The sequence below is a fragment of the Puntigrus tetrazona genome, chromosome 19 (genome assembly GCF_018831695.1).
Source record: "Puntigrus tetrazona isolate hp1 chromosome 19, ASM1883169v1, whole genome shotgun sequence".
NCBI classification, from domain to species: domain Eukaryota; kingdom Metazoa; phylum Chordata; class Actinopteri; order Cypriniformes; family Cyprinidae; genus Puntigrus; species Puntigrus tetrazona.
Window position 1 is genome coordinate 11,743,352 of NC_056717.1, and position 14,854 is coordinate 11,758,205.

At 37.0% G+C, this 14,854-nt stretch overlaps 1 protein-coding gene across 1 annotated transcript in view; it reads right to left on the reverse strand.

Moving 5' to 3' along the window:
* Positions 1–13,087, reverse strand: part of LOC122323871 (alpha-catulin-like) — a 46,516-nt gene extending 33,429 nt beyond the window's left edge. Inside the window, 1 exon segment of the mRNA XM_043217978.1 lies at positions 13,033–13,087. Within this exon segment, the coding sequence (XP_043073913.1) occupies positions 13,033–13,087 (55 nt within the window).
* Between the last annotated feature and the right edge of the window lie 1,767 nt (positions 13,088–14,854).

The following is a 14,854-nucleotide window of genomic DNA, read 5'->3' on the forward strand; positions in this document are numbered from 1 at the left end:
AAATTATATAGATATATATATTTATCTGGGTTAATATATATATATATATATATATAATATTTATAATAATAAGTGAGACTAAATGCTTAAATGTAAATAAATGCAAGTTTTGTAAATGCATTTTTATTTTTATTTTATTTTATTACGACAGTTCTCAGAAGATTTTAGCATGGTAATGATTATGACAATAGATCTGCTACAACAATCGCTGTTGTTGTAGATTATTGCTGCTGCCACTAAGCAAGTACAGCAACTTGCTTACTTCCAATACATACACCCATGGTGCTATGAGTATTGAAGACATACTGCTGCTGGACGAATAGCATATCTAATAACCCATTAGCAGCTCTATACCGGTGGGACTGGGGTATTAAACTAAGAAACACTGGTACTTTAATTTCAATGTAAATCACTTAATTACTATCCGTCTATACTGCAAGTCAATGATGTTTCCCCCATCTTTAATTGCTAAAATGACCTCGGGGGTCCTCTTGCAATAACGTACGACCGAGGCCAACTAAGGAATTGTTTTGCTGGTCCCTTCATAGTGATTAAAGCACAGACTCTACTTAAATCAAACCAGGGGTTTGTAATAAGGTACCACGGGTCAACAATGTACAAAGACTGACTGATCTACTCCTGTGGACTCATTATGGCACAATGTTTGGCTAAAGCCAGGCAGAGAGCCAAACATGAAGCCAGAGCACATGTGCACTGTACATAGAAGTAACTGAACTTGCTATAAAAACAAAAAGCTAATGAGAAAAGGGTGGCTTTACCTTGGCATGCAAGAACAAGCATACCGGCCATTGTGGGATATCTTCAGGCTCCACATGAAGGCCATAGACCACCACATTTGTTTTGCATGCATTCCTGGCGTTTTAGCCATTTAACACGTACGATATGCTATATGAAAGTGGTCTTGCAGTTATAGATTAGGTGGAACCATAATTTCCCAGGCGTGAAAACGGCTCATCATGTGCAAAAAAAACATCAAGGCCGTGAATATGTATGTGCAGATACAGCATATCTATGAACTCTGGAGAGCCGTTCAAGTTGGCAGAGTAGAAATGAATCATATTTTTTTTTTAAACCTTCAGGTCATGTGGAGAGATTCTGAGATTAATACAGCTCCAACTTTCTATCATAGACGTGTACTATTTGAAAAAGTCAGCACAATGGGGAAAGTTCTCTTTTATCTGTGTTTGCAGACTACATCTGAGCTGATATGACAGAAAAGTGTGGTCTCCTGTACCTGCGAACTCAATACACCAGACATTCAGGGCTGCTTCTCACTGTGATTTAACGCAGATGTGCCTTAGCAGAGAGATGAATGATTAGATGGGAAGGGAAACGGGAAGAAGAAGTACATAGTGCTGTTGGAATGCTGGGGCTAATAATACCCAGTGATTGGTGAGCTTTGTGCCCTGCCAAGAATCACTGGCTGCACAACAGCACGGATGTCAAACTGCTCTGCCATTTAATCACTCTTTATACGGTCAGCGTTTAACTGTATTTTACCCACACTTGCTCTGCATTAACGCCATCTGTTAAAGCGAGATGTATGGTTTTGGAGTGGCACAACCTAAAATATAGTAGTAAGCATTCACTATCATTACTCGCCATCATCCACAGTGAGTTACAGTACACTAAACACAAGACACTAAAGGGACTTGAAGGGAAGTGCTTGTGGGTACAAAGGTGTTACATCAGGCTTGTGACCTCAGTTGCACTTCACTTTCCAGACAACGCATATTTGGAACGGGCCACTTTTGTGTTTACAGCCCATATCCTTGAAGACAGCAATCACAACACATTTGAGAATGAAGCAGAATATTCTATAATATAGGGAATCATACAGGAGAGGATTTGATTCTATCTTTTGGGATTTGACCAGATATACTAGACTGATAAAAATAAAATAATTACTTCTCAACAAATGTTTCTGGTCTCACTGTAGAACACCACATAATGATGCAAATTAGGTTTTATAATTATTTTTCCAAATGTGATTATTTATTTTAATATTTACCAGATTTAATATTATTATAATTTTAAACTGTCTGTCTCAGTAATTTTATTATATTGACAGACCTAGTTTTTTACGTGTAAGGAATAAAAAAATCATGATTAAAAACACTCTAACAATGAGCAGTGGAAAAAGATAGCATGCTGTAAACAGATTTAATTAATATGATATGTTAATATGTCTATTAGTTTGGGTATTAGGACAGCTGTGAGATTAAATAATAATAAAACAATACTTTAAAAATTTATATAAAAAAATAGAGACATGCTATGCTTAATATTTTTCCTGACACTGTATAAAAAACATAATATTACATTGATATTATTCTTTATATTTATATGTAAAATTATAAAGCCAACTCTAGCTATATATTTAAAGGGTGCCTTCATATTCATATCATATTTAAAATAAAGACCGCTTTTCACAATTCCTGATGTATAAAATCAACTCCCACTTATACACATTTTTCACTTTGAATATCATGTTCATAAGCATCTCATTACAAAAGTAAAAAGGCGTTGCAAATATCATGTCAACATTGCTTTTATTTTCCCACTGATGCAGCATCTGTTACACCAAAAGCATGCACTAATAAAAAAAATACACAATGCGATCAAGGGCATTAAGATATTTCTGTCTTTCACAAGTGAGGTTAACACATTCTAAAAAGGTCTGCTGTAGTTCAAATATATAGTCGTCTGAAATTCATGTGTCCCAGGGAGTGATAAAAAGCTTCCAGATCTCTTTGCAGTACATGTCCTCCTCACTGCTCCACGCTCATTCAGCGGATTCAGCGGAGCACAAGAAAGCCCTTTCATTCTGCAGCTCTGATGTAAGCGTGATTACCGGCTCGAGAGGAAGGGGGGGGGGAGCTGGCAACGTGACTGCTCACTGAAACTTCTCTCACAAATACCAAAAGCACACAGCCACTCTGACCTTGTCATTACTGTAAGAGCACACCATTAAATAAAGGGCAAAGGTGAGGTACATTAAGGTGGAGAGAGCACAGAACAAGCATCCTGAGGTACACTGTGGTTTTTGCAGAACTGGTCAAACACTCCAAGTCAATCTGAAGGGTTTTGATCCTCGTCATCATTCTTTAACATCAAAATTTTTCATTTTGTAATGCTGTTTTTGCCTTTTACATTGCAAAGGTGGCACAGAAGCACGGTCTGTTTAATGCTACTCAGAGGTGACAAATGCATTTTTACAGCAATTACAACTTGTATACAACTTGTGGCATTATAGGGCTGAGGTGGCCAGATGGGTATGGAAGTCTGTTTCCAGCACTGACATTTTTCTCTTTTTTTTTACTTTTTTCTCAGAATTGCATAATACATACTCACAATTTCTTAGAATTGTGTGATATACACTAGCAATTGGAAGTTGTTCAGTCAGAATTACAAAATTACAAAATATAAACTCGGCATTCTAAGAAATGAGGTCAGAATTGTGATATAAAGTTCTGATTTGTGACAAAGTTCTGAGAACGTGTCTTTTTATCCTCAGAACTGGACTCTATAACTTGCAATTCCGAGTTTATATACCACAATTCTGAGAAAAAAGACATATTTTAATTCAAGGGAACATTTTGTTATGGAATATGCAGCCACCTAATGACCCAAAATGCCGTAGAAACCACCTTGAACTACCCAGAACACAAAAAAACCAAAAAAACAATCACACAGCAATGAGCTCAAAACTCTCAAAACTCCTCCATACTCCAAAGCAAAACCATAGAACGTTTTTTGCACAGGAAAATGTAGAAATCTAATTTAGCAATAAATATCTTACTATTATTGAACTGAGGATCACATCTTCCCACTATAGCAAATCTTTTCTTAGTGTGACTGTCATGAGAAATCTCCTTCTCACCCTCTAATGGCTCGGCTGAAAGTGAGAGGTCACGTACGGTACACATAAACCCATTCTCGCCTCCAGCTTCGACAAAAAATGATAGTTGAGTCCTCAGAGTTCATGCACCAGGTGCCCCAATAGTGGGTGAAAATGAGTATGTATTTCGGATCACCACACACGGCCAAGCAGCATTATAACGGAGCTGTAATCCTCGTGTGTTCATGAAACCATTCCAATGTAAGCAAATACAACATACAATCAAGACATTCTATAATAAACATTTGGATGCTATGGATAAGCTAAATATTGAAGTTGTGCTGGTCGCTTGTTTGTCATGCAACTGCAATGAATCAATGTGGAAGTGTTTAACTTAAAAGAATGAAAAGTAAAATAAAAATAGTCAAAACAACAGTTTTTCTGATTTATATTTAAGTAAAATGACAAAGCAGTCACACTGATAGGAAAAAAATTAAAATATATTAATTGAAGTACAGAATAAGTTACTTGGGGGCGTTAAATTATTCAAAAATAATGCACACCTGAGGTGATGATGTGTCCATGACATGAAGTGGAGAATTACACTTTGGGTGTGCATTATTTTTCTATAAATTCAACGGCCCGCCATCAGTTATTCTGCTTATACTACAGAAAAAATGTGAATTACCTCAGTCTGTGAATCTCTCAAAAGTGAACTTTAAGTTAATTTTTTTCACTAACAGTGCTGTTGTTACCTCGCTTGTGAGAAGTCAAGTCATTCTTAAGTTGATGCTTTTAAGTTCAAGTCAAGTCAAGTCAAGTGGCTTTTTATTGTCATTTCAACTACATATAGCTGTGCAGTACATTCTCAGTTCTCCTGGACCTGGTGCTACATGAAGTCACACTTACAACAAAATAAACAATACAAAGATCTTAGCCACATAAAGTGCAAAGTGTGCAGACTAGTGCAAACAGCAAGGGAGTAGAGTGCAAAACCCAGTGTGCAAACTAGTGCAAACAAAATCAGTGCACGAATACAAAATACAAACAACAATAAATATGAAGTGCGGTGTTGTTGGTTAGGGTTAGGGTTAGTTGTTGTGCTAACCACAATGCTAACAACAATAGCGCATATGTTAATGTGTGCGTGTCTCTGAGGTAGAAGTATGTGTTTGCTGTACAAAGTAAAACGTAATTTTGTTGCAAAACATGTTCATTTTATCATATTGATTATTATATTTATTTGTTTGTTTGTCTGTCGTAGTGGGTTTCAGTAATTTTTTTGTTGTTTTTGTTGTCGACTATAAACCATTTGGCAAAGTGATATGGTCATGTAATGTGGTTAAAGAGCTGCCTGGAACAAGGTTCGCTGTTTGGTTCCCTGAAACTAACTGCACGCCTTAGAATGTCACAAGGCCAGCCAATCAGTTCAAGCATTCAACGGCCCCGTAGTACAAACACTTTTATGGGGCTTATAGAGATATGCTGAGGATCCTGTAACAATAAGTCTTTCAGGTTTCAAAGAAGGCTTAACAGTGTAAAGTATGAATGTTACTCTACCCTTGGAATAAACTTTGTGCCAGCAATTCAGAAATGCAGAGTTGTCAGTCAAGAGAAACACAAGCAGAAGGAAAAAAAAAAAAAGGTACCACATTAAATGCTCAGCATAGGACACTTTCATGGCCCATCAACAGCTTCTAATCAAGCAGCATAATAGAAATTATGAAAGGGTTATGCTTGAGAATTTTAAACTATTGTGTCTAAATAAATAAAACCCTAAAACTAAAATCGACCATTAATTAAAAAAATTATATATTCATTTTGAGATTTATTAATAGTAATTTAGAATCATTAGTATTTTTAAAGATTACTTGACGTGACTCCACTTTCCAGTTCTTCACTACATTGCCCCTGAGACTTCATTTTTAATATTTAATGTGCTAGACCAACTGTTTCAGTCTTCACTAACTCCAGTCACAAATGCTTAAAAAACTAAGATACAATCGCTACTTCCTAAGACAAAGTTTCCCTAAAGAGATGAAGTTTTCTTATCTCTGTTTAATTTGCAGCCAGCTATATTCAATCTTGTCAAGCCTCCCAGGCTGAGAAGACAACTTAAAATTACAATGCTTCACGGGTAGTAAGACACTTAACCTCACAGAATGTTCCTGCAATAAGGGTACCATAAATTGATTTGGATAAAAGCGCCAGCCAAACGACACAAATTAGCCATTAGTTTGAGAATTTCCAAATGCAGCCCAGGAGGTTTCCAACAGCACAACATAAGATGACTCAATCACAAGTTTGGGCTATAAGACGATTTTCTTTTAAGATTTTCTCTAATGCTAACCAAAGCTGCAATTATTTGATCAAAAATGCATTGATATTGCTAAATGTTATTAGCATTTAAAATAACTATTTACAATTTTCACATATTTCAAAATGTGATTTATTCCTATGATGCCAAGCTGAAGTCATTGCTTTACTGCAGTCGTTACTTCAGTCTCCACATGACCCTTCAGAAATCATTACAATATTTAGTGATGCTTCGAGAAGAAAAGCTAAAAAGCAGCGTGATATTATAAAATTGCAATATTAATTTATTTCACCAAAAAAAAAAAAAACCTTCTGACTCTAAACCTTTGAGCAGTAGTGGATGTTGGGAACAATGGCTGGTCTCTCAGTAAGAGAGATAACACAATGTCACGCTGGTGTGTTTTCGCTGGTGACTCACTGCAGAGTGTGGGAAGAGCACAGGCTATTTCTGTTTAAAGAGTATTAGCGGGCGGAGGGGACCTTAAGGACTCGTGCTTCGCCCATTCTCTTCGGCTGTCATGCCCCATCATCTGCCCGGACTGATGAGGCATGAGGAGAGAAACAAACTCTTGTTTGCCCTCTTATTTGATGGAGGGAAATCTGCTAAAGGTAACAGAGACAAACTGTACACCAAATAGAGACAAAGTATACCAAGTTTAACTAAAACTTCAGTTCATACAAATTTACAGAAGTTGAACATAGTCCCAAGGGGTTCTTTCAAGAATTCTGGTCTTATTTTTCAGATGTGCAACGGCTGATTTCATCGAAACGTTTGTGTGAAATGTGCAGGGCTGCCCAGCTGCTCAGTTACTGATAAGTGGATACTCATATAGCTAGCATCACATTCATCTTTAATGCCAGCAATTAATTATTAAAAAGAGCTTAACTTGTGCCTACAAGTCAGATGGGAGAGCCAGAAATTACAGTATAAAATGAATCTAATGGCATTTTTGTGGTATAAATGGGATATGGAGATTTTTAATGAGCATGTACACACTATTAAGTGTCACACAAGCAGAAACTCAATACACCTGGTCAAAAACAAGGCCATTTTAATTAGCAAGGTCATCAAAAACAATGAGATTATAGGTCAGCAATTACTTCAGTGCCAATATTAAAATGCCAATCTTAAGCCATTCATGTAAGCACTATAAATGGTCTTTCCATAGTATTCTTCATCAGTCTATGAGTATGTAACATAAATACCATTGTATATGCATGCAATCATCTATATGTACCATTTGACATTGATACCTTGGAACAACTTCAAAGAAAAATGATGAGAGGTTTATTGCATGATAATGCATGATAAAATAACAGCTCGCATCAAAGAAACTACCTTTAACCGACAACAAAATGCAATTATTGTGGTCTTACAGCTATTCCACAAACAATGAGCCCTTTATTCTCTTTGTCTTTGCTTTATTGCTACTATAAACACTCTGTAAAAGCATTCATTCAAAGCTCATGTGCACATTGTTCCGGATGCACGCCATCATCCAAACTCTCACTATACCACATCCATATGTGTCTGAGTAGATTTGTGGAATGAAAAATACGCTGTGTCTTTGAATTCAAGTGAGGGTTGTGGGTTTTGTTTTATTATGTGAGAGAGGGTGTGTCTTGGCTATAGATTCCCACCTTTCTCCTGGCATACTGTTACCTAAGACGTATGCCTGGTTTGTTAATGCGGCCTGAATTTTAAAAAATGACTCCAGAGCCATAATGGAGAAAAGAGAAAGCTGATCTCCTTGCAGCACGTCAGTGGTCTCAAGGTATGTCAATAAATAGAAGCTTTAAAGGAGTCTACATCTTAGCAAACATACCTTCAAAATAAGCTGAAGTCAAACATGATGATACTGTAACTTCATATAAAATCCAGAATAAACAGGGTGAACTTGATTTGCCAAGTTGGACGTGGATCCTCAATCAACATCTTTTGTTGATCCTGCAAACAAACAGTCTTAAATAAGGTAGCTGTGAAAGATGTTCAGGCACCAAACCTAGCTTTTAACCTTAAAATCTGATCTGCTTAATGGAAATGCTCATAAAAAGAATACCCCATCAACCAATTTCAATGATATTCCACTCTGAGTTAGCTTCACTTTGAGGGTTGCCTGCTAAGAGTGAAAATCAATACTGACCCCTTTCCTCTGTCCAATTCATTATCACCCAGAGTGTCTAAATGAAGACAACACCAAATTGCAATTATCACCCCAATTTGTTTTATTGTTTTTTTTATCGTTTTAGAAGTGAATCATATAGTTCAATATTTCAAAAAGTTCATCTCTGGTGAGCGAGGTGTCCATGTAAAGCACCATCAAGAGGGAAGCTCAGGCTGCGTTCACGAGCATACAGGCAGTATCTTAGAAAAGGCTCTCCAACCACTTCAATCAGAAGATTTTTCATTCCAACTCCATTGTTTTTAATCTGCTAATCGCCAGAAAAATTAATTAAGATCGGCCTGAACTGAAAATGCAATACTGATATGATGTCAGGAGCTGACATGAGACAGGTGGCACTACAAACTGATGGAGTAAAAGAAAGATTAATCCATTGCATTTCATGCAGTTCGGAAAACGGACACACGTGAAGAATAAAATGAAGTCTCAAAGTGAACTCTGCTTGAAAGCGGCCTGGTTACAATCATATTCGCAATTGACTGGATCTGGTGCTAGATGTATCTGTCTCAGAAAGGGGATCATGATATTTCATGTTGATTTGAACATGGCACTGCAGAGATCTACTGAAATAAGTTTCGGAAGCCAAAGTAAAAAAAAAAATAAACGAGCAATTATGAACTAAATGGAACTGTAAATGTCCTCAACATAAAGGCACTCCAAGGCAACAAACGGGTAATTTTGTGAGTCATATTGGAAATATAAAATTGTATAACGCAACAGAATTGCTATGAAACTGCAATTATGAGGTTAAGTATTATAGGAAAATTATGATAACACAAAGGTGCAATTGTGAAATGTAATGTTTTTTAGATTTGTATTTTAGCTTTATTATTTTCTAAAGTTTAAAACTGATGTTGATGGAAAGTTTACACAATTTTCAGCTGAAAAGCAAACTGATTTAGTTTCAGATGTATTAGTTATGTAGACTGCAGGCAGTTCATGCAGCCTCCAACGTCAACACACATCCTCATTACACACACCAAGTGTGTATCCAAGTCTAGTCATGGAAAGGTTAACCTATAGCCTAAGTTCTTCCTAACACTAAGTGACACCGAACTGCCACACATAAACATTCTTGCTCATCCAGTGAGAGTGATGAACATAAGCTTCATTGAGGAATGTGACTACACCAGTGTTTGCAACAGTGAAATGTACCTTTACCACACACACACACACACACACACACACACACAGAGTGGCTTGAAACATATGACATGCTTGAAAAACCATGTCTTGCATAACTGTAATAACTAATGATTTCTTTTAAAATTACTTGGAAAGGATAATAATTGCATAAGAGTGTGGAATAGCATGAAAGTAATGAACTGGAGTCTGCTGTCACTTTAATGTTCCCACCTTGTCACCCTGAGAGGCCACATAAAGATGTAAAAAGTAGCCTCCTAGACCAATCCAGGTCCCTGATGACCGCTGCCGATTGTCATGAAGTCAGCCTGCTTATTGAAACACCTTGGCGCACTAAACTAGCCTGAAACCTATGGCATCGTTAGTGAAAAGGACTCCTATGTCACTGGTGACCAACTCAAAAATCCTCTAAAAATGGCTGCTGCTATGCATACATGATTTGGTGGAAAGGTGAAAGATTTTCTCACAGATTTTGCAACGAATGTAAGATGATCACATGGATTCATTATTTTGCAAGTTTGCTTGGTTTAAAAATGACTTTACAGAGCTCTCAGTTTCATACATTTCTCACCCTCAAGTTTTTCTTGAATGCATCATATCTCTCTTCCAGTAGCATCACTAGCCTGTTTTTGAAACTTTTTTTTTTTTAATAGTTGGGCGCTTTGAAGTCCCAGCAATTTTCCTTTCAGTGTGAAAAGATGGATCTCAAAATCACAGTAACTGCTGGAAAGAGTTCACATGCAAAAGATGCTGGATAAATCTTATATGGATAATATGGATCTCCATGATATTAGCCGCTGCTTTAATTACAGCAAGTTTTTTTTTTTTTTTTTATTTCCACTGTTTAGTTTCTGTACAGTATACGGACAGTAGAAAACAGTAGAAATCAAGGGTGCAAATCCAAAGTGGTTGGATACATATCTTACAAATTATCTTCTTTGGGTTCCACAGAAGTCATATGAGTTTGAAACAAACAAGAGAGTGGGAGGAAATGACAGAACATTAAAAAGTACATGACCTGCATTCTGAGCTCAGAATCACATATTTTACTCTAAGCTCCTTTCTGTGTGACAAAAATGCATGATTGGAGTTTATTATTAAGAATGCAGTGGTATCGATCATTATATCGCTTCTTGTTCTTTTTTTTATTTATTTACTCCAATTTAAGGCCCTATGTTCCAGCAAACATTCAGAAACTTGTGGGCTGATTAGCCAGATTTTTCAGGGTACTGAACTAACTCCTCAGTCCAACCCAGGTGCCAGATGATACAAAATAAAAAGAACACTTAGCTCTTTCCAGGTCTTTTTAGTGCTTCTGATGCAAAGCAAGTAATATCTATAACATTGTCAAAGTGGCAATGTGAAGGTGAAGGGCTAACTGTAGCATCACATTATAGCATTACAGATTACCTACAACAGTAGGCAGGAAGCACGAATTCCTTTTAGCTCAACATTGACGGATTGATGGAAGCAAATACCACAAGGAGTTGCATTTAGATTTTCCTAATGGAGGGAGGTTGAGAGACACACTTTACTGAGATAACCAAAAGGAAAAGGTCTCCTCCTGCTGTCATGCCAAAATATTCATTTGCTCGCTCTTATGGCAGACGTATACAAAATAACTATTTGTGAGTCTGCAACATCCAGATACATGATACTTACAATGCACTCCACCAATTTCAAACATCTGGAGCGCTTCCTTGGACCAGTGATTTATCTGTGCTTTTTAACCACTTTAGTTAACATAATTAAGACAAGCCAGCGATTATAAAAGCTTCAAGACTTTCTTCTAAAAGCTTCTAGAAAGACCTGATCTAATTACTATTTGAACGCCTAAAAAAAGTCATATTGAATAATTAACTCCTTTGTAGTTTGTTTCTTTTTAAATTTCTGAAAATCTTAGCAGAATGGCTCATTTGAGTAGATTTACATTTCACTGGGGTCTTTTCTGCTCTTATGTATTTAAAATGATGACATTTCTACTCAAGACTGTCTGGAACTTCGTGCACCCTTGAACAGACATCAAAGAAAGGTAAAGCTTTCACAAAGACTTGGCACATTGTGCTGGTATCAGGTGGATTTATTTAAGCAGAGCTTTGGGATCATGAGCTTCCTGAGGAACAACAAAGAACTCAACAGGCAGAGAATCACCGGTTTGAGAGCAGCAGGCCTGTGAATACCAGATAAAGCCATCAGTTACATACCCATTATCTCATTGGTAGCTGTTGAGCTGAAAAGTATTGCTCCAGAAGCATGCTTTTTGCAGTCATAAGGATGTACAAAATCTACTACAGGAGCTAATGAGACCAGCTAACCAGACAAACTTGACCCTTTAATGCAGAGGAGGGGAAGCAGTCTACTGGTCTAGCAAAAGGACCAAATGAGTGAATCTCAGAAATAAAGACATTATTATTATAAATTAAGCAATTTTTTTAGCAAATGAAAATGCAAGTACAAATGGCATAATTAAAGGATTAGTTCACTTGTAGAATAAAATGTCTCAAGCACTGCTCTACACCTATCGTTGATTCAAGATATGCATGTCTTCTTCTTCGGCTCTAAAAACAACATATTTTTGAGGAAACATTCCTATATTTTTTCTATTATATCAATGAGATCTGTAGCTGGAAGGTCTTACTGGCTATTTCTTAGTTCTATTTCTGAAAGTATTCTACACCACCCCAGCTGGAGTAAGGAGTCATTCTAGTGAAATTGACAAATATTTACTTTTAAACTAATAACATCTGCAATAGCTCTATATTGCATCCACAAAATAAAGCATTACATTTTGTTTTGTTTTTTGCTAGATAAGATCTCATTCCTCGCTGGGATCATGTAGAGTCCTTTGCAGCAATTTAGACCTTCCCAACCCATTGGCTCCTACTAGTCACTATGAAGAATGTCAATCCTGGAATGTTTTCTGAAAAATTAGGGTTTTTTTGACTGAAGAAAGAAAGACACAACATTTGGACAATATGGGGTGAGTGAATATTACCAGCAATTAACTCAAAACTGCTACTGCTTGGAATTCCTTGGTTAACTTGTCTGAAAGAAACAAAATGCAAACAGAAATATATATAGTGTAAATATGATCTAGGTATCTTTTTTAATGTTACACCAATAGTTTTCGATCCCAAGCCCAGGATGGAATAGTCAGTTTAGTGGATGGGTTACTAAAAAGGTACTACTTTCATAACATTTGAGCTCCTCCATTGAAACCCTGAATATCCCAAACTGACCATGTGAAATTCTTTTGAGGTCAATAAAATCTTCCTTCTAAAGTGAGTAGGCCACTTAAAGGGACTACTTGTTTCAATCGCTTTCTTATAAAATCATTATACAGGAGGTACCGTGATCAATACCATTGCTTGTGTTGGATTTGTTGTTGTCTAGAGGAGGTTATACTCGCCTCTAGTTCGCTGTTGTCCTCAGCAGAGAACACAAGCCACTGCATGTGTACAGGAAAGAATAAATGAGCCTTTGTAATTTTCAATGTTACAAGTGGGTATTTGTTCAAATGATTCTCACATTCCATAAGCAGAGCAACTTGAGCCAGCATCTGTCCCTGTGCCAGCAGGAACATGGCGAAAAACATAAATGAATGCTCAACCTCACATACAGAGAGATTCATTATCTCTATGTGCTGTCCAGTGTTGGGTGTAAATACTAAAGAGGATACATTGTTAGCAATGGCAAGCCAGAATAGAAAAAACAGGAACACTAAATGTAGCTGACCTGTTCTTCGAACTGACAAAGTTTTGTCTCGTGAGTATTACCCGTGAGCCCTAAGATCAGTGGTGAGTGAAAGTGAGACAGTGGGGGGCAGGAGTCCACCCTTCCTGGTAGAATTTTCCTGAACTCAGCATGAGCTTAGGGAAGAGAATGCCATCAAACTTATGCGGTGATTAAGATCTTCTTCCTGCTCAATGACAGGTCCCGTGAGCAAGTAACGTACATAGCCTGGAGTACAGCCAAGCTGTCACTGATGCAGAAATCCAAACTGAGGGGTATGCAACCCTGATCAGGACGTGGGCAACTTCTGAGAGCCGCATTGAAAGGTTATGCCTACAGGCTATGTGAATTACCAAATGCTGTGAAACCAGATGAATCAGAATGACGGAAAGGTACCCCAGTCATAGAATCAACAAAAGAGTGATCAAACCTTTCTGACATGAGATCTGTGCTCTCAACAAAACGCAATTATAACTATTAAGAGGTGAACTCAGGTACAGTGTTGTTTTTGTGTTTCATACAATAAATTCAATAGAGTCCAGTGTCTTCGTGGTATGGACAAAGGAACAGAAATATTCGTGAAGGTCAAAGGTTTAGAAACTACATGCCAATCTCAGAAAGGGTCTGAATACTTGTAAAATACGAAACTGGTTTTGACTCTTTATGACTTGAAGGCTCTCCGTTGTCAGATAAAATAATCAAAGGCTCTCTATATTACAAAACTTTATTAACAGAAATAATCAATACATTGATTTGTGTTAATGTGTGCTTCCTCATGTTTATATTGAACTATATTTTCTTTAACAAACAAAAACTGACATTTTAAAAAATAATACCCAATTTGTGTAGAACTTAATTTTAATTATTTTAATTGTTTGTCTTACCCTATAAGTTTGTTTATAGAGCCCTGGTAAGGTTTTTTTTTATAACCGTGTTTGTTGTTCCTGAAAGTAAATACAACTTCTGATTTTTGATATTTCTAATGCAGTGACGGCCATACATTTTACAAAAAAACACAGTCACAACAAAGCATGGTGAATGGTATGTTAGATCAGTTAAGCAGCTACAGAAGATTCTGGATGGGGGTTGTAGTTCACACACACTCTTAATAGTTCTGGCTTCTTTACACCTCCACTGGTTAAACAAACATGATGGAAATACAAAGGACTACATGCAGCTGGCAAACACACAGAATATGCTATCACATATGCTATGGTGCTTGTACATACTGAACATGTGAAGTTTGCTTTAATTTTTACCAGCGGGTATTTGGCCCTTTAATCCTTCAAAGTAGCTACACTCGAGCACACATTCATCCATCTTTCTTGTCACCATTCCTACAGGAGGCACCAGGCTTAAAGACACTTCTCTGCTCGGGTAGCTGATCTATTGTCTTAACAGTGCTCCTTGTGATGCACTCTCTCAACAGAAGTTCTCTTGCATTATGTAACATCTCAGTTTTGATATTTTCCATGCAGTTACGTATGTGATATGTTTTACGGTACAGTTTTGTAGCCTTACCAACCTAGCTCATGAGAGGAACAGAGGATTGAAATTAAATGTAACTCTGGCTCAACAAATTAACACAAAAAAATCTCCTTCACTTCCATAAACTTTC